Below are 21,025 nucleotides of genomic sequence, written 5' to 3' on the forward strand. Positions count from 1 at the left end.
GGTCGGCCAACAAGTGAAGGCCACGAAAAGGTGGAGCCGATTTACAATGACAGCCATGGCGTAAGCGGGAGAAAAGTAAAACAAAAAGAAAGGAAAGAAATCAAACTAAAAACATAATATTGAACCTGTGAGTTGTGTTTGCTGTTGTTTGCTCTTAAATCTCTTTCCAAAGAAAACGTCAGCTTCCAGAGAGGATGGTGTCTTTTCTCTGCTTCACCCAGGGACCAGAGGAAACTACAGGTATATGTCAATAAATTACAGCATCATCTAAAGGTTAATTTTTTTTTCCAACTCAAAAAGTGAAACATCTTTACATAGAGTTTGTACACAGATAGATATATTTCAAGTGTTTATTTATTTTCATGTTGATTATTCGAACTTTTGCTAATGAAAACACAATCCTCAGTGTCTCAGAAAATTATAATCATCAAAATGAAAAGAAATAAATGTAATGTGTAACATATGTGGCTGTGTGTGAGTGATGAGTCTGTATATAAGGATGTGTTTCACCTTTTGAACTGATTTACTGAAAAATATCAAGTCAACAACAAAAACAACTTGTATAAACAATAAATAACATTTATTTAGAGAGCGGGTGTGCAGTTGGCCAGCCCAGTGATGCTTCAGCTGATACATCCTCATCATCACTGATCATTATTATTATTTTTCGATGATGTTTATCAATGTCTATCGACCGGGCAGCGCACCTCAACCAAACTTCATTGTTAGCTAACGTTAGCTCAACTAACAGAGAACCGACCTGTCCGGTGTCAAATCGCTGCCTCGCCGTTTCCGTACTTTTTTCATCGTTGGTTCCGTTTCAGTCAACTTCACAACACCTGCGTCAACCCACCGACACGACCGCAGCCCATTTGAAGACAATTTAACGGAATTGTACTTCCGCATGCATCTTTCTGTCTCGTGACTTTGTCTTCCTGATTATGATGTTAGCCCCGCCTATCGGCTTTAATCTACCAATCAACGTGTGACAAAGATATTGAAGAGGCGGGACTTTGTCTCTTTTTGATCAGAACAATTCAAGGTGCTTTACCACAGAAAATACTTTTCGTTAAAGTTAAACGGACATTTGACACACACTGAAATTAATATCCAAAGAAAATAATACCTCTTAAACATAACTGAAGCAGGAATAGGAAATAAAAACACCTGAAACTAAAGCAACAAAAAGTAGCAAACGCACCAAAACATGAACATGTGTTTTCCATTACGTCCTCTGTCCTGATGTGTTTAACAGACACATTCCATGGGGGTACCCCTGAGGACTGAAACCCATTCCACAACCAACGTCAAACAAAGTGCAGGCGTTTCAACTCATAGTGCATGGTATTCATTTATTTATTCATTCATAGAGTTTTCTTCTTTTCCAAGTTTTATTGTAAACTTGTGTAAACTTTTTAATGTTAAGTAGGGTTGTTGTTTGTTCCGTGAGAAGGAGATTCCATTGTCTGTAAATACTAGAGCTGGAGCATCTATGTGCATCCTTCTTTTTAAATATTTAAGCATATTCCAGAAAAAAAGACGCTAAAAATACTAGTGTGGTGGAAAATAAAGTGGATCAGATAAGGGGGGGGGTGAGGGGGGGACTGAGCCAAAAAACAAGGAGGAGGAGTCTCACCCCACACACCCCACACCCAAGTACTGGGGCATCCCGGTTCATTTGTGGACCGAACATCTCTGCTGTAACTTGTCGCTCACTCCAACATGGATTCGGTGACTTTTCTGCTCGTACTCACAGTGTGCGCCTCCACCGTCAGAGGTAGGCTGAGGAAATCCAATTACAGATTTGAAAAATGTATTTACCCGTAAATTGTTGTTATAGTTATTAAAGTATTGAACATGCTTTCATCATTTCATTTAGCTGCAGAAGTATCTTCTGTGTGTGGAAGCCTGTTGTTCTTGAGGGGACAATGAGACGTCATTTAACAACAACATCTACTGGGATGTTATGGTGATATCATTAGTTGTAATAACTATAGTAAGTGTGTGTGTGTGTGTGTGTGTGTGTGTGTGTGTGTGTTGGGGGGGTTGGAGATCTATGCATATTTCCCAACATCTAGCTGTTGGCCAGGAGATTTCCCAGGCGGCTCCAGATGTTGGCTGGACTCTCTGGTCGAGTCAACAAGTTCTGGATTTGTATGCTGACTTTTTTGGTTTTTTGTTTTTTTGCAGTCCAAAGTGAGAACAGTCATATTGCTGTTATTACCGTAATCCCATTCACTCTCTCCAAAGTGTTATCTGATATTACAAGCGTTGAAGCGTTAGATTCCACATAAGAGGGGTTTGTGTCTAATCACTTGACTTTGGCCAACATACTGGCAACTTGTCAGCAACATTCATGTTCATGCAGTTTCATAAATTCATGATTGCAGACATGTACTTTTCCCCCCTTGGACAGTATCTGATATGTCATTAACCCAGCAACAGAACTCATTAAGTACTCACATTAAGTACTAAATCGAGAATCATTAGATTAGATGGGATTTCATTCCATCTAATCTAATCCGATGAGTGGAAAATGGGACACTTCTGAGACACTGGGACTCCTTTTTCTGGAGCTGGTGGGGTCCCTGACTGGGTCTCCAGAGCCACAGAGGAGGTGGCGGCCATTCATAATGAGACAAAAACACGTTGTTATCGTCTTGACGATTCACATGAGCCCATTTGATTATGGTGGGATAAGGGCAGGGGGAGGGGGGCAGGTCGGGGTGGGGCGGGGTTCAATCACAAAGACAAGCCTTCTACCCATCGTCCACTTTGTATGAACAGTCCGGATGTGACAGGAATGAGGGGTTTTACGTGTTTCTAATGGATGGTGTCGTGTTGCTGGTCTACGGCCGTTAGCAGAGGAATTAGATGCTGCGGAGAGGAGGCGAGAATAACACCTTCACAATTCAGTCATTCATCCACAGATAGTCCAGGCAGGAAATTAAACATGGAATTATTTTAAACAGGCATTTTGTTGCAGATTTAAATGAGAGAGGAAACCCAAGCCCAGGTGGCGATTGGGATGAACGAGTGAATGAGGAGGAGCTATAAGGACAAACCGTGATTGGATGAATAAGTGAATTTGATGTGAGAAGGAGACGGAAGCCCAGGAGGTGATTTGAAGAACAAGTGAAGGAGGAGGAGATTGAGGAAGAGACAGAAACCCAGGTGGTGACTGGATGAATGAGTGAATGAAGACATGTCCTCATTGGCTGAACTAGTGAATGAGGAGGATAAGGACAAAAACGAAAGACTTGGCAGAGAGTGAATGTGAGGACAAGATGTGAGCTCAGGTAGTGATTGGATGAATGAGTGAATGACGAGGAAAATAAATTAAAAGAAATATGAACATGAGAAATTAAATTAAATGTCGGGATTTTGTTGCAGATGAAGGTGAGAGAGGACTGGTGGAGGAAGTGTGGACTTTTGACCTTGACTTTGGGATTCAATCCCAGTGTCTGATGCCGCTGTTTGTTGGGTTTGTTTGTCTGTCGGTTCTAGTTTCTCTTCAAGGGCCAAGCGAGCAGAGACTGTATGGGTACCTGATGAAAAATTACAACAAGCTGGTGCGCCCGGTTTTCAACGAGTCTGAGGTGCTTACGGTGAAATTAGGCATCAACCTCATGCAGATCCTGGATGTGGTACGTAAAGTCTCTACACAGCATGAACAGAAAGGGCAGAGGTCAATTTTCCATTCCAGCTCTACTTGACGAGTTTGGTTCCAGACCCAACACATAAACCAGTGTTTCTAAAATTGTTTCAGACCAAGGACTGCTTATCCACCCCAAAAAATAGTCACATTCCACCAAGCTAAATAGTCCCAGAACAACAGCCATATATAGCAAACTGATGTATTATAAACTGACATCATATATGTTTCAACTCATGAATCATCTCTATATTGCATCTTCTCCTGTAATGATGGGCAGAACAGGTCTTTTAGGTGACTGAATCACTACCACCTCACCACCATCACGCTTTCACAACAAGAAAACAAGAAAAGTCACAAGATTTGTTGCCTGTCGCTACGGGTCTGAATACTTGTTGAATATATAAGGTAGAAACACTGTTTGAGTTCCGTTTTCAGTGAGTGATTCGTACCAGTCGACTGGTTCTCAGGGAACGAACCAACGACTCTGGTGCCGCACTCAGCTGAAGTGTGAAATGAACGAATATTTTCAGTCAGTGATTCAGTCTAGTTCGGTCACCCAAAAGATTTGTTCTTTTGAATGAATCGTTCACGAACAGAACAACACCATTCTCCTGAGTTGCACCGTTGCGACCAATAAAGGTCCGAGGACAACAATTCGAGAAACACGGAAATTAACAGTGGAGGACACAGAGGCCATGGTGAATTCGTTCAGTATGAGGCTTTGAGACAGAGAAGTGGTGAGATGAAACAGATGTATAATTTGTGAGTTCGAGTGAGAGTAAATAGTGCTCCCTTAAACTTTATGGAGCGTCCCCGTCGGGGTCCATGAGTCACAGGTTGAGATCTAGAGGACTGTGAAAACACTCTATATTTGTGTTTGGGACCTCTGGAATGCCGTTCATTTCCTATGATGGGAAAATGTATCCACACGCAGCGATGCATGTCATGTAACGTTCCATCAGACCTTTGGAATGTTGGATTACAATATACGTCTAATCTGATTTACACCATGTCTCGATACTTCTGGACATCATCAGCATTATAAACATACAACAATCTGACCAATAGTGTGTTTCACGTGCAGTCTCAGTTGGAATTAGAGTCAATTTCCAAGCTGTGGACATAAGTTGCCGAATGGAACGCCCTCCTTACGAGGGATATCCCACTCAGACATTCGCCCGACTCAGAGGAATCCATTCGTTCACAATCCAAGGTCACATCCCCATCTCTGTATCATCTGTCAGTATAAACTGTGTTTCTACTGTTTTTGTTTCACTTAGGTCTTTTGTGTCCATTTCAATGACAAATGTTTTATTTGTTGTCAGTGGAAACAGCTGTTGTTGTTACAATGTAGTTGTGTGTGGAATAACGCAGAATATGTCGGTTATTGAGAACTAGAACAGACCGTGTATGTTCTGATGAAAGTGGAACCCAACCAACTCATAGATCCGCTGAGGGTGGAACACATCATCAGTTCTCACACGGCAATTGTTCTTTCTCACCCTTCACTGTCTGAAAAAACAAAAACAAAAAAAGTTAAAGCAAAATATACACTGTATTCCTAATAGCATAAATTGTCGATGTCATATTTTGGCCAGCTTATGGTATCTACTGTACCACTGTGTTATCCCCCAGTCTGAGGCTTTTTAAATGGAAATGAAATTTAAAATGTGACTGAAGCAATCTATCTCATTCTTCTAATTAAACATATATACGTACAAAAATAACTCCATGAAAAGATGACTAAATATGATCCATTTTTTTTCTCTTTCAGGACGAGAAGAATCAGGTGTTAACAACCAACATTTGGCTGCAGCTGGTAAAATGACACAAAACAGACACATCCTTTAATTATTAATCCAACGAAACATACACATTCTGCTTCACAGTTGTATTTAGCCAGAATTATGGACATCGGGGAAATACATGATATTTTCTCTCAAGATCATCATCATTATCATCAGTCGGGGGGTGATTATGAACCCAATGGTCAGCAATATCTTAGACTGAGCGTCGGTACCATACATAGAGCAAAACTGAGTGAATTTAAATAATAAACTCATCAATAAATCATTTGTTCATTCATCATCTCTATAATTTGCTTTTATTTTAATCCTGTCATGTCAAATAGTTCAAACACCATGTATAAGAGCTGGAGACCTTTGAAATCAGGCACAGGAGGAGCACTACGGAAACCAGATATGTAGTCTCATACACAATCCTCCAAATTAAGAGACTGTATTATTATTGTTCTTGTTATTGTTGTTATTATTACACATACATTCATACATTTCTGCTATATGCTAGATTTCTAAATCTCAATGAGACCCTTTCCTGTTTCAATAAAGGCCAAATAAAAATTCTTTTGACCATTGAAGATTGTCTTTGTGCCTTTGCACACTAGTGATACACATCCCAGCATAATTTTCAAATAACATGACATCTCTGCAGTCCTGGGATGATGCTGCTCTCCGCTGGGACCCTGCTGAATATGATGGACTGGACAGCGTGAGATTACCTCACCATTTGATTTGGAGGCCCGACATTCTACTGTATAACAGGTTTGGATTTTGGTTTCGCGCATCAGACGCAACTCAACAACCGAAGTGAACTCAGTACTTGGTGTTTAAAAATGCCGGTTGATTCTGTTGTCGTTTGACGTTACGTCAGGAACACATAAAGAATGGAGGAGTTGCTCGACCAATCAGAGACCGGTAATCTGTAAACGTCACGTTTTGGTAGTGGTTCAGCTTGTTGCAGGAATAACCAAAAAGAGCAGCAGGTACCAGTTCTGTCGTTGAGTTGAGCTGACTTGTACTAGTATTAGTATTAGTACGAAGCCTAACTATCTAATGTTGAAACAGGAGAAAACAATTGGACCATAAATGGCAGTTCACCTCTCCTGCTTCAAACTAAGTGCAATTTAGTAAGCGTGCTATGCAGTAGTGATGACATACGTGATGAGGTTTTACTTTGGTTCGATGTGATTCTGTGTTTTTGCCAGTGTGGATGCACAATTTGACGGCACATTCCACACCAAGACTTTGATCACTTCATCTGGCACCTGTACGTACATACCTCCAGGTAAGAGCTGCTGCAGCGGATTCGCCTGCACATTACAGGTACAATCGCAGTCAGTTACGGTCCAAAGTCCTCCTGTCAAACAACCTCACCTTGATTTGGCCATGTTTAGATTTTGGCAATCGTGTTGACAGTTTATAAATCATGTGGAACCCCGGCCTAAACGTATTCTAAACCTTACTCTAAACCTAAACTCTAAACCTAACCTTATCTGAACAAGATTCTAACCTAATTTTAAGTGAAACTGAGCCTTACCTTATGTGAAAATTAAGCTAACATTACCCTAACCATACCCTAAACTCAGCCGAACCTAAGCTTATCCTAAACTCAACCTAACTTTATCCAGTATTCCACCTAACCTTTACCAAACCTTAAACTTAACCTTAGCTGAACCCTGTTTTGAGGGAGGAATTTTGCATATAATTAGAGGAAAGACTGTACCTCTCTTAGCATATCAGCCATTACTGACATCGCCAAGAAGAATATTCACAAAGCAATGGCATGAAAGATTTGTCATGTCATAGCTCCACCGCAGGTAGGGGTGCGTGACATTAGCAAATTCTCTGAATGTTTGATGTAACATCTAATTCACCTAGTCCAACGAGCCATCATGGTCAATCGTCTTTGTCAGAGACTTTGACCAATAAAGCACTTTTCCTGATCAAGCTCCTTGTAACCTGTGAATGGCTGCGTGAATACAGTATCGGTGTGAGAGGGTGAGTTGTGCATGTATCTGCAGAGTAGAAAGGAGGGAATACACTGGAGAACACACACACACACACACACACACTGGCATATAAGAAAGCATTTCTCTGCTCTCCGTCTTCCTTGTATTCCCTTCAGATGTTTGCCATCTGTATGAGTCATGAAAGAGCAAAGACATTGTTTACTTTACATGGGCACTTTCCTCTCATTACACTGGACATTTTCTGTCCTGTTAGGATGGATGGCTAATGCACTCCTCATCTTGGGGTATGTCCATGCTGCCTCTCTAATGATGCTCTCATGCTCTTATCCTATCAGGGATCTTGAAGAGCACCTGCTACATTGATGTACGTTGGTTCCCCTTTGACATTCAGAGATGCGAGCTCAAATTTGGCTCCTGGACGTACGGGGGTTGGTCAGTGGACTTGCAGCTGGGTAACATCGACCTCTCTAGCTACACCGCCAATGGAGAGTGGGATCTTCTCGGTAAGAGGGACTGATGGGCTGTGAAATGCATTTCATTTGAAATACAGACAGCAGATGAGGGGAAAGCACCAAGCATGGCAGTATGAGAACGATACACACCTTTTTATTTAGATTACCAAATTCTCTCAGCCCCATCTTTTCAAATATGATGCCCTATTGTAAGACTTTGTATTCTGTTGGATTCAAACATGCAACGGCATTTGTGTGTTGACCTGAGCATAGAGTTTGAACCCATATACCGACACGTTTATTACTAAAGAGATTAACAGTTGAACAAAGTTGTGAGCAAGAAAGTTTCAACAAAAAGTGGTTGAGGTGAGCAGGAGACAAAAAGGATAATTTAGCCACCTAGCCACTTCTGTTAGCATCTGAAACGTTCTAATTTAAATACAGTATTATGTTGTGCTTGTTTGTTCAAAGTCGTATGGTTGACCAAATCCAGTCGTCTACAAATTACTATGACCAAATGACTGAGAACCTTCACAGACATTAGCTATCAAACCGCTAGCTGTAGTAGCGATGTGACTGTGGCGATGCATCAGAGAGTGTGTGGAGGAATCCAGGCGGTATTTTGTGAAGCGTGTATCAAGGCTTGTGTTGTTTGGGGTGGGTGACATCATCAACGTTTGAAGTGTTGCTGGTTCGGGAAGTCATTTAAATTTTGGAGAGATGCGTGCTATGGATTCGCTCATAATTGGACATCTGTGAGTTTGACAGTGATGTTCTGGTGAGTTTTCTCACAAGCAGGATCATTTCCAAAAAGAGGAATCCACTGAACCCCTGTGAACTAAACTGAACTGGACTGTGGCACAAAACTAAATAAATGAACACTAATTCAAACTAATTACAAGTCCTAATATCAGTATGAGCACATTCACCACCTTGTTCTATCCCAGTGTTTAAAACTGTCTTAAAACTGACTATAATTATACATAGAAAACATTTGACAGTTAATAGTATTTATCATTCTACTGTCATGCAACTCACCCATATAAACAATTTACAATGAATTACATGTAAGATTACATGTTAAATAAATTTCTCATTCTCGGCTGTTTGACATCAGCCATTTCCACATTACATCACAAGTCAGCCTAGAGTGTACCACAAATGGTTCAAACGACCAAAAATATGTGTTTGTATGTAACCAGCAGGGAGGTTTGTGTGCACATGAAGCTTTGGGAAATTAACCTTTTTGTGAACCAACTGGCTAGAAAGCTTCAAATTTGGTTGTTCTTTGAGAAACTTTGAACAGATGTTGAGTAAGAGTGGGTCTGGTAACACGCCTGGGTTTAGAAAACAAAAACACATAATATTTGTCACAACATGACAAAACTTAGTACATGAAATGTTATTTGATAATAATCTGTTAATTTTGAGTTTCTGTGCATGTCTAGTGGGTGATAACTGCAAAGTGTGGTGTAACACTAAGAAATTCCTTGCATATGTTTCATCTTTGAGGTGCTCAGGATGTCAGGTCGTGACTAACGCTTTACTGCAGGAACACTAATTTACTGTGTTGTTGCCCCGCTCTCTGGCAGTGGATTGATTATTGTCACATCCTCTCTGCCTCACGACATTGTGTGTTTGCTGTGTCACAGAGGTTCCAGGGCAGAGAAATGAGCGCATGTATGAGTGCTGCCTGGAACCGTACCCTGATGTGACGTTCACCATAGTGATGCGGAGGCGAACCCTCTTCTACGGCGTCAATCTGCTTATCCCCTGCATCTTGATCTCCACTTTGGCCCTGCTGGTCTTTTTGCTGCCTGCTGACTCTGGGGAGAAGGTCTCACTGGGTGAGATAACACACACAGCCTCACACACACACACACACACAAACACACACACACACACACACACACACACACACACACACACACACACACACACACACACACACACACACACACACACACACACACACACACACACACACACACACACACACACACACACACACACACACACACAATTCATCTCCTGTCTGCATGATTTATTGTAAAAAAAAAAAAAAAAAAAGACTGATTACATGTATCTTGGAGATAAGACATGGCCAGATAACATAGTCAATATCAACGTTTTGGAATTGACTACATCATATCTTGGCTGAAATAATCAACTCGAGATAATATTCATATTATTCAATATCCCTTTACATAGACTGATTACCAAGAGAAATCGGGTGACAATGCAGCCTCCAGTGCAAATGAGAAAAGTTCCCAGATGTATGCAACAAGGAAATGAAATGGAAATATGCAAATTAGATCAGAAAATCTTAGCGTAAAGTCGTAAAATAGAGTAAAATATCAAGTGTAGAAATGAAGTAGGTGAACTATGCTCATGAGAAGTGCCTGTACACCAAGACCTAAAATCTAGAAGAGCCAGTACTCTGTACCGGTGCGTACCAGCCCACTTAAACCACAAGTCTTACAGCAAAGCCATTAAAACAACTTACAAAGACAAAAGACACAACAAATATAGAAGTATATGATTTACGACGAACGATCTCCTCTCTCCAGGTATCACAGTCCTGCTTGCCCTCACCGTCTTCATGTTGCTTGTTGCAGAGATCATGCCCGCCACATCCGACTCTGTGCCTCTAATAGGTAAATCAAAGCAAACACCCCAGCTCACCCCAGGTGAGCGCCATTTTGAAATGTCTTGATTAGTCAGGGTGACGCAGTTCAAACAGCCTAATGTAACAGGTGGACTCTATCCACCTGTTACATTCCCTGTATCGGTAAAACTGCCTGAAGCCACTGAATCTCTGTATGTCACTGCCTCATTGATCCTCTCTTCACTCTGCCAGCCAAATACTTTGCCATCACAATGGTCATTGTGGGTCTCTCAGTAATCGCTACCGTCGTGGTCTTACAATATCACCATCACGACCCAGACGGAAGCAAGATGCCAAAGTGGGTGAGTGTGTCATTCATGCTACGCTAACAAGATTTTGTCAGAAGCAGAATCAGAAATCCTTTCTTGGCCTGAAACACCAGTACAATGAAATTGTGTGCAGCGAGGCAAATTGTGATTTGCTGTTGTGTTGAAGTTCATCTACCGTGACCAAAAAACCCAGGAAGCCAATCAGTTGCCTTTGGTTCTCCTACCTAGTGTGAAGAAGGAGCTAGGAGAAGGAGAAAATATCCATCGGTTCCTAAACGTTGAGAACAGACATGTTGCTGTCATTATGGCCGGAAGCCAGCGAGTCATTACCGTAATGACAGCAACTTGGCTGTGAAGTGCAACTTCTCAACTTTCAGGAACCAATGGACGTTCTCTCCTTGTCCTAGCTCCTTCTTCACACCAGGTAGAGGAACCGAGTGAAAAAATAATCGCCTTTTACTTGTCCAAGCAACCCAGAAGAGATGTTTTTCCAGCAGATTGAAATGCACAAACGCACATTCCAAATGTAAATATGAATCTTTTTTCTGTCATTGTTGGATTCTAAAGACCCGCGTCGTCCTCCTCGAGTGGTGTGCCTGGTTTCTGCGCATGAAGCGCCCCAGTGAGGAGCGAGGCCTTTCAGTCTGTGACAACAAGGTTCCGCAGAGCAGCCGGCCCAACGTGGAGCTGAGCAGCGCCTCTGCTCTCCCGTCCACCAACGTGCCCTGTGGTAGCCAGCAGGGCTCTGATGAGGAGAAGGCTCTTCTCTTCACAGGTCAGAGCCCATCGGTGCTCAACGTGGAACCAGATCTTTCCAAGATCCTGGATGAGGTGCGACGCATTGCTCAATGCTTCCGTGAGCAGGATGAGAAGAAGGCGGTCTGCAACGAGTGGAAGTTTGCTGCATCTGTTATCGACCGGCTCTGTCTTGTGGCTTTTTCATTTGTCATTATCCTGTGCACCCTTTTGATTCTCACGTCAGCACCAAACCTGGCTGAGGCCATTTCGAAAGACTTATTCTCTTGAATTGCAACAAAATTTCCTTCAGTCAAACAAAGAAAAACTCATATACCATCACAGCAAAAACAATTTTAAACTCATACGTCAATTTGTTTTCAGGGCGAGCTGTTCAGCTTGTAACTTTTTAATACATGTAAATCGTATGTTGTGTAATACTACAATCTATATGTCCATTAATGTGTTTTTTTTTTTTACTTTTAATTGTGTACTATGCTCACCTAGAAGCAATGTAAACAGTGTGTATCGTTTGTTACTTATCTATGGAAAGGTCTTTAGAACAGTATACACACATACAACTGTGACTTTGTATTGACATTTGTTATATCACATTAAAACGTGTTTCATCTTAGTTTCAACGTTTGATTATGCAGCTATGATTCAACAATTTGAATCATAGCCGCATAATTAACATGGCAACATTAAATAACTACTTATAGAAAAAAGCAAAAGGAAAATTCAAATGTTTTATGATTTACATTTTGCTTATGTGGTATAACTGATGAATAAACAATTAATCCATCGATCACTCCAACTTTATTTATAGAGGTCTTTTCTTGCTTTTTCTTGTAAAATGGTGCCACTATTATTTTTTTGAGTATGTACAGTATAATTTCGGTTTGGGTCCTGTAAGTGGACCGGAACGGAGCACAGGCCTTCCGGTTTTGTCCGGGTGATATTCAGTGTTACCACGACTCTGGACGTGTTGTGTGTACCAGGTTTATCCCGCCGGGGTGAAACACCGCTGCTGACAGTGGAACTGTTGGGTGCCATTGGTTCTAACAGTTGGTTTTTGTACTTTGTAAAATGTCGGAGGAATTGCTGCGGTGGTGTTCGGACCAGTTACAGCACAAGTTCGGACTGGGAGGCTTGTGAAGACATCGTCAAGTGAGAATGTGTTTGATTTTATTAATGACTAAAAGATGAACCATCTACGTAGAAGTGTTCGCAGCTGGCTTCACACTGGCCACATGAATTTAAATTCACGGTAGAATTAAGTCGTAATGTTTCCAGAAGAACTGTTTATGTTTAATCTGCTGCTGTAAAAGTCCATTTTAAATTGACACGTCACCTGCTACAATCCAAAGTCGACAGTCAGCTAAAGCTAATTTGTAGCTAACGACCGGTTCACGCTCAAAAATGATGTCACGCCTTTAAAATCAACTTTATATAACTGAATTGAATAACTGGCTTATTATTATGATTATTATTAGTAATAATAAATGATAGTAGTCGTAGTAGTTCTTGACCTGCTTGAAAATGTTAATCGTGATCCACTCAGTTCTAAGACTTAACCTGTGTTTAAAACAACTGTCCACGCTGAACTACATTATTAGATGTTTATGTGTTGGGAAAGCAGCATTAAGTGTCATTTCTATGAAATGGGAAATTGTCGTCCTGTGTAGGTACATCCTCTCCATAGAGAAAGCTGAGGAGATGGAGGAGTATGTGGGAGACCTCCTCCAGGGCACCGATGGGAGAAAAGGACTGTTCATCGAAGAGCTCCTCTGTAGGTGGACGAAGACCCAGAGACAGTTGACAGATTCCCCCGGACTTGTTCTTCTCAAAGAATCTGTGTCATTAGGTGGGACATGACAGAGGAATGTTGTTTTCCACAAACTACACTACGGCGCCTGGATTCTGTGGTCTGGACCGGGTGCATTCACAAAGTGTGTTAGAGATCACGTTCCTCTCTTTACCTAGATTCACAAGACCCAACCAAGGATTCCCAGAAGAAGTCTAAACGCAAGGGCCGGAACAAGCAGGAGGCATTGACTGTGAGCCAATCAGAACCTGAGCTGGAGACAGTGAGGACGCCCATCGATCTAATGAGGGTGAGTAGACGCGAAAGAGAATCTTTCCATCATTACCTCCGTCAAAGAGGTTATGATTTTTTCCGTGTTTGATTGTCTGTTCGCAAAATAATTCAAAAAGAACAATATGGGTGGAAATGAGCTGCTTGGCGGACGTCTGGGCTCTGCGAGAGACTTTCTAGTTGATGATAATTCATTTATTTCCTCCTCCTCTTCTTCTTCTTCTTGTACTGTGTGCACAGGCTCAAGAAAGCAGCAGCACCTCGTCAGCCAAAAAGAAAAATAAGTTTGTCAACCTCTATGCTAAAGAGGGACAGGACAAGTTGACCGTCCTGCTCCCTGGCCGCCACGGCTGCGAGTGTCTCGCTCAGAAGCACAGACTCATCAACAACTGCATCAGATGTGGACGCATTGTGTGCGAGCAAGAAGGCTCCGGACCCTGTCTGTTCTGTGGCAGCCTGGTATGAGATTATTCAAGGGGGAAAAAAAGTCTCCTGCCATTTTTTGTTAAAAAATTGTTATTTGGACACTTCTTTTGTCAAAGATGTTTTTAACAATGGGCCTACCATAAAATATCTTAAACAACCTATTTGTGTATTTATCTGTTAGTATGTGCTGTAGCAGGTCCAGAGTGTGTTCTCAACCCTCTAGATCAGACAGACTTTGACCTACAAACATCATTTAAAGACACAGTTTCAGTCTCTGTGTGACCTGAGTGAAATCCATACCCCCATAAACGATACACACGCTCGGGGGGGGGGGGTGTCACCATGCCAACCATAGACGGTTTCTCAACCTCTGGAAACTCTCCTGCCGTGAAAGAGTTGCTGACATGACCTCACTCTCTCTGTCAGGTGTGCACCAAAGAAGAGCAGGAGATCCTGCAGCGAGACTCCAACAAAAGCCAGAAACTACGTACGAAAGAAGCTTATGGGAGGTGAGAATCCAGTGAGTTGCTGCTGTTAAACACTGGAAGCGGTGAACTATGTGACGACATTCGGGTGCAAAGGGGCAGAAAGAGACGTTCCAGAAGTCTGGGAATTTTGGAAATGGTGCTAGCTGTAGCTCACATTTAGCATGTAAACTATCAGCTAGCTAGCTGTTGTATGAAGACATCTTCATGTGATATTTGCAAGTTAAAACATACATATCAAATCTATTTCCACCATAATATCATCAAACCTCCGTCACTTTCTGTCCTCCGTGGGCTCCAACGTGTGGCTTCAACAGTCTAGTCTTGATGCTAAAATACATTTTCTCTAACTATATTTAATGTCCTTGTTCAGGACCAACCTTCCATTTTGTAAATTCCAGGTTTATTCCTGTTTTATTACCATAAATTCTTGTTAATTTAACCTCCTGAGACCGGAGATTTCTTTTGGTGTGAAAGAAAAATATACATATAACAGTGAGACATGAAAAAGGACATGGAGAATAATGCACAAAGATTTAAGAACAACAACAAAATAAAGCAATGATAAAACATGAAACATAATAAAAAATAATTAAAAAAAAATAAAATAAAACGCAGGGTAAAAATAGACAAAAAAACTCAGAAGAAAACACTAAAAGATAGAAATTAATAACATATACAGATATTAATACAAATAATTAATATAGGCTATGACATAAAAGCGTGATCAAAAAGATGGGTTTTCAGGAGCCAGAGTTTAAAAATGTCATTTCCTCTCAGATTCCCCGGCACGTTGTTTTACAGTCTTGGAGCGCAGTGGCTGAAAGTAGCATCATCATCAGCAAAACAGCATGATGATTGTAATAAAAAAAATAAAAAAATACATCAAATTTATATAGCACATTCAAAGAGACGAGTATAAAAAAAGTAAGTATCATCATAAAAAAAACATCATCAAATGTATTGTATATAACAGAACTTTGGAAATCCCAAGAGTTTTGCAGACGTTATTACTTCTTCTGTATTTCTTGGACAGACGGCGGAGAGAGAGATTATCTGCCGCACCAAGAGGCGAAGGTCAAGGCTGGTTTGGAGAAGGCGCTCCAGCACAAAGACAAACTGTTGGAGTACGACAGAAACAGGTACTGTACCATCAGTCCCACACTTCAGGGTGAAATGTGACTTGTGACTAATGACCATTTTATGGTCATTACATCCTCAGCGTCAGGAGAACCCAGGTTCTGGATGACGAGTCTGATTACTTCGCCACCGACTCCAATCAGTGGCTGTCACCCCGGTGAGCGGGAAAAGCTGCGGAAGAAAGAGGAGGAGCTGAGAGAACTTCGCCACGCGTCCCGCAAAGACAGGAAGATCACGTTGGACTTCGCTGGCAGACAAGTGGTGGAGGAGGGAAACGACCTAAACCAGTACTACAGCAGGTGAGTACCATGGTGTTGGGCGAGTACACAAATCACAAATAACAACACGACGTATAATAAAGACAAAATGAAATACAATATGATCTCTGGTAATAACAACTAAATAAAAGAACATAAGAAATCAACAACAAATCTGTGTGTGTATATGAAACGTGCAGACTGGACGACACCCTGAAGGCCATGAACAGTGACCCTGTGGTAAGATCCCCAGCGTCCTCTGCAGCACCAGGGCAGCGCCTCAGAGAGCTCGTCAACCCCAACATCCTTCAGAGTGCACCCGAGGTGCGTCCTCTATTCATGCTCACGCACACTCTGGATAAGCCGATGGAGCTCCCCGTTTCCATCCTGCACACAACAGTGACACCTGTTGGCACACGAGAAACACTGCAACAAGCATTCGATTTTTTTTTTTAGCTCCAGGAAGTCAAGACACCCGCAGCATGTCACTGCAGCATCCACCACTGTCCTGCACTACAGGTGCATCTCAGAAAATTACAGTATCATATTTAATCCAAGGAAACTTTCATTTATTTTTAGATTCCCTACTGAAATATTCAAAAATCCACTAGCTCCAATTATAGAGTGATGGTATTTAAAACTGCATTATTAGTGCTTTAAAACCTGACACAACATTTTTTAGAGTTTTTAGAGTTGCTCTATATGTTTATACAATCTCTCTCTCGCTCTCACATTTTTTTTTGTTCCTGTCCAACATCTGTATAAAGCCCGTGCATTTTTCCAATCTTTTTCTGCACTGCTGTTGTAAATACTGCAATTTTCCTTCAGGGATTAATATAGTACATGTATTGAATTTAACCTAATCACTCAAATTAGACACACAGTACTCATACTTAAAACAAAGTGCAATGTTGTACAGAGAATAAATGAAAAATGAAAGAATACAATATAAAATGAGCAGCAGAATAAGAAACGTCAAATGTCCAGTTGTGGTTGTGCGATGGATGGATATTAGACAGCTACGTGTGTTTCAACACACAACTACCAGCCAGTCAGAGAAGAGCATTCACCCAGATCATGGTATAGTAGATAATAAGGTGAATATACTGTAAACAGGGTGAAATAATGTAGTTGAGTGTGTAGAGTGGTTGTTTATGTACACGAGAAAGGAAATTGACAATGGTGATATTTTGTATGTTCACAGTGGGTCGATGTGGGCGGCAGTGAAACCCCCAAGAGGAGCTCAGATAAGGCTCCAAGCTGTGTGCAGGACGAGGGGGGAGAACAGCGCTCCAGGCTGCGTCTCCAAGACAAAGAACTGCAGGAGATGTCTGACGGGGGCTGGTGTCTCAGCATGCACCAGCCCTGGGCCTCGCTCCTGGTCAGAGGCATCAAGAGGTCAGGAGAGAGAACTTCACCCTACCTGACATTGGAATGAACAACTTATTGCGTCTTTCAAACATTCAAAGTGTTTTACTCCAGATTGGATAGAATAGATTACAAACATTAAAACAAGGATAAAACCAGTAGAGCTTTGAGCAGACAATTTTTGTAATTGTTTTTAAAGCGTGTTCCAGTATACAGGTGCATCTAAAGAGATGAATCCTATTTTTGTTATTATGAAAATTAACAATTAATAATTAATTGATGGAAAAGTTTCTTTTCATTCAAACTGAGTGAAGCTTATTTAGATTCATTCAAACATAAATTCTTATTTGTGATAAATACAGCACACAGGTCCTGGTATTCAAACTGCATTATTAGTGGTTTACCTCAAACCGGACACAAAGTATTGTAATATTTGTGAGAAACAGAGCATGTGGGTTTCAGCGGGGGAACACTTGACAAAAACTACTGAAGTTTTATGTTTTTATGTCGCCTGAGGAGCCTGATCATAACCTGAGGTCTGAGCCAGAGACTGGAGACCAAAGGAGGTCTGGCCTTTGTCGGTCCTAGTCCTCTTTGAAGTAACGTGTAAATTCACTTTTATCAATCAACATATCAGTCCTGTTATATCGCACTTTTCACACAAGAAGAAGCCTAAAAAGAGCTTAAACAAACAGGATCAGCGTCGGAATCCTTTTATGTCCTTGTACATTATTTGTTAGCACATTATAGTCACACTTATATTGGATATGAGATATTAAAAAATGAGATAAGACAAAAGAATATAGATCTATATAGAATATAACGACATCCCATCACACAGACCTGACAACAGCATATGTCACATGCTGTGTGTCAGCTGGGACAGCTGCTGCGCTGCGGCAGTAGTGAAGTGGGTGTGGTGTTATTGTGTGTGTGTGTGTGTGTGTGTGTGTGTGTGTGTGTGTGTGTGTGTGTTTAGAGTCGAAGGACGGACCTGGTACTCGTCCCACCGAGGCCGTCTTTGGATCGCCGCCGCCGCCAAGAGGCCACTCCTCAGGAGGTGGCCGAGGTGGAGGCCATGTACCGCAACATCTACAGGAAAGGTACAGGAAGTCAGTGGCGCTTTTATCACGGTGGAAATGTGTTGTCTAACACGTTGTTTTATGTGCAGAGGTGAAGTTTCCTAAAGATTACCCCACCGGCTGCCTGCTGGGCTGCGTCAACATGACCGACTGTCCTCTCACAGGAGCAGTTCAGAGAACAGGTGAGCTTCTTCTTACTGTACACCCCTGCTGGGACGGCTGGTTCCTGTTTGCTAAGAGGTCGGTGTCATGTAGGGTTCAAAATTTCGGGGAATGTTGTTTACCCCTACATGAGTATGGAAATACATTTGGTCAATTTCCAGGTATGGAAAATTAAAAAGTAAGTGATGCAAAAATATTTATCTTTCCAGGCTATTACCGCTCTACAATACAAAATGAGATATTTCCAAAAATAAATGAATCCAGATCGTGTTTTATGCCGGGCCAAGCACAGTTTGTGTCAGAGCAAATGATACTTTGCTACAATTGCTCATTAAGAATAAAGAAATAGGAAGTGACACTGATAACACTGATATATTTACTCAGATGTTGCTCTGTGAAAAAAAAAAACAGAATATAAACTAAATATAAATATATAGATGTAAATAAACATTACATAATTATACATATCATAATAATAATAATTATCACAATAATAATAATAATTATTATTAAGAATAATTACCCTATGGATCTGACAGCAAAAATTTAACCAGTGACGTAACAGAAATGTTACAATCATCAACAAATATAAAGAAATGTAAAGTATGTAAATGTAAATGTAAAGTGAAATATGAATATGAATCAAATTCAAAGTTTCTGCATTTATCTCTTGTGGGAGAAATATTTCATCCTGTCTTGCTTTCTGTTATTACTGTGCTGACTGATATAACAGAAAGAGCAACCTCCAACTGAGATGTGCACAACATCCGCCACAGTTCCAAACGATCACCCACAACCACACACCCTTTGACAAGTTGATAAAGTACCACGTTCGACCCACCAGGGGGTCAGGCTGCACCTCCTCACCTGTGGTCCCCTGTCACTTCATGGTATTGGCCACAGGGGGGCAGCGTGTGCCATGGAAACAGTCAATGTGGGAAAGCGCTGCCAGTGAACAAAATGGTGACACACACCAAACTCTCACACACATATATAACACTTCCAGTGCGTTGTGTACAAATATCATAACATACAAATAGCTTATTTTAGACATGAAGAAGGTGTTAGGAGCACATAACAGAACAGTAAGCTGCTTTACTGCTGCTGTTCCTGCTTTTTAGCTCATTTCCCCAAAGAATTCAATCTGCTCTGCTCTTAGGTCATGAAAATGTGTCATTTGCGCATAAAATTGTTTATATGAGCTTTTATACCCAAAGTGGTTTGATTAATTGCAGTAAGAGCAGGAACAAACTAGGAAAAAACACACATCACTCCCCCATGAAGTCATCGTGTGAATACAAAGTCCCTCTGAGCTTCACATCTTGGAATATTATTCACATTTTCAATAAAATCTTGTATCAACGCAATCTTCTTCTTCATGGCCACCTTCAGTATTTCAGCGTTTTCATTTTTTTTCTAAGCATTTCTTTCTGTTTCATCGATAAGAAAAGAAAAGGAAAAGGACAAAATACTCATCAACCATGGTAACACTTCAATAATAATGAAAACAATTAGGATGAAAACAACACAGAACAGATTGTACAGGTGTAACACCTACAAAACAAAAAAAGTACAAAGATTTGCAGTTGCCTACAAAACTAGAAACTATTAATAAATATTAACTAGAAAATTTTGCGGTGGGTCTGCTCCGGCGTGGTCCGCGTACTGTTGCTGACCCAAAAAACTAGAAACTATTAATAAGTATTAATAAAACAAACCTAAACAGTCCTCCCTATGTACACGCTCATATGTCATCTTTAATGAGACACTGAATGTTGGGGAAAGGCAGCGACTTCCATGTTTCAGAGTGGAAGATCAAAGCAAGGGAGAACCGATTGCTCTCTGTGTGTTGGTGTTTTTATGCATCTGTGTGTTGCACATATGTGTGTCTTCCCACACCAGGACGTGTTTCCTCGGCACGCCGTGTTTCCAACTGAGAGAGGTCTCGGTGCTGGTTTGCATTCTGACTGCTGGGATCTCTACATTTATGGGCTTTCCCCTTTTGTACTCTGTCCTCATTCTCTCCTCCACCACTCATTCCACCTAGGGCTGTAAAATCATGTTTGCAGGCAGTGTGACTGCCCTTTCATCCTGTGAAAGGGTGTGTGTGTGTGTGTGTGTGTGTGTGTGTGTGTGTGTGTGTGTGTGTGTGTGTGTGTGTGTGTGTCCACTTGCACAGAGCGGCCATAAATAACACCCCCAACCCACACAAGGCCCCCTCAGAGAGAGAAGGGGTGAGGGGGTGGAGAGAAAAAAGAGAGAGCAGATGTAGAAAAAAATAACACAACAGCACCAAAAGTGTAATGATGGCACTGAACACTTGGCTCCTGCTTCCATTTGCCGTTGTGGAAAAAGCATGAAAATACCGTCTGGTCAGTGTAACAGCACGTTAAGCTGCCTCACTTTCATGTCAATGGATGTGTGCATGTAATGATAATGCAGTGTAGCACATAGCT

General features: G+C 41.3%; 2 protein-coding genes across 2 annotated transcripts; both read left to right on the top strand.

Annotated features, from left to right (window-relative positions):
- Positions 1 to 1,722: 1,722 nt before the first annotated feature.
- Positions 1,723 to 11,842, top strand: LOC144741940 (neuronal acetylcholine receptor subunit alpha-7-like). Its single transcript, XM_078624435.1, has 10 exons — positions 1,723 to 1,777; positions 3,394 to 3,647; positions 5,433 to 5,477; positions 6,110 to 6,219; positions 6,663 to 6,742; positions 7,763 to 7,930; positions 9,532 to 9,726; positions 10,450 to 10,536; positions 10,740 to 10,849; positions 11,384 to 11,842. Exons 1-10 carry the CDS (start codon positions 1,723 to 1,725, stop codon positions 11,840 to 11,842), a joined length of 1,563 nt encoding a protein of 520 aa, XP_078480561.1.
- A 798-nt stretch (positions 11,843 to 12,640) lies between these two features.
- Positions 12,641 to 20,523, top strand: LOC144741942 (activating signal cointegrator 1-like; the record flags this gene model as incomplete). Its single annotated transcript, XM_078624436.1, is given in 18 exon segments — positions 12,641 to 12,697; positions 12,699 to 12,721; positions 13,240 to 13,418; positions 13,538 to 13,668; positions 13,890 to 14,108; positions 14,502 to 14,561; positions 14,563 to 14,584; positions 15,597 to 15,702; positions 15,783 to 15,852; positions 15,854 to 15,999; positions 16,158 to 16,281; positions 17,162 to 17,355; positions 18,305 to 18,372; positions 18,375 to 18,428; positions 18,497 to 18,561; positions 18,563 to 18,589; positions 19,473 to 19,532; positions 20,472 to 20,523. Coding segments are annotated over 18 exon segments (1,657 nt in total), but the record flags the coding sequence as incomplete, so codon positions are not given.
- Positions 20,524 to 21,025: the final 502 nt, after the last annotated feature.

This window comes from Lampetra planeri, unplaced genomic scaffold, assembly GCF_965212315.1.
Source record: "Lampetra planeri unplaced genomic scaffold, kcLamPlan1.2.h2 scaffold_782, whole genome shotgun sequence".
NCBI lineage: Eukaryota > Metazoa > Chordata > Hyperoartia > Petromyzontiformes > Petromyzontidae > Lampetra > Lampetra planeri.

What these genes read in the sequence shown, in the direction of transcription:
- LOC144741940 (XM_078624435.1), top strand. Translation starts at nt 1,723, where the DNA reads ATGGATTCGGTGACTTTTCTGCTCGTACTCACAGTGTGCGCCTCCACC. An exon ending in CCAACATTTGGCTGCAGCTG is followed by an intron (nt 5,478 to 6,109) that starts GTAAAATGACAC and finishes ACATCTCTGCAG; the next exon opens with TCCTGGGATGATGCTGCTCT. An exon ending in CGACTCTGTGCCTCTAATAG is followed by an intron (nt 10,537 to 10,739) that starts GTAAATCAAAGC and finishes TCACTCTGCCAG; the next exon opens with CCAAATACTTTGCCATCACA.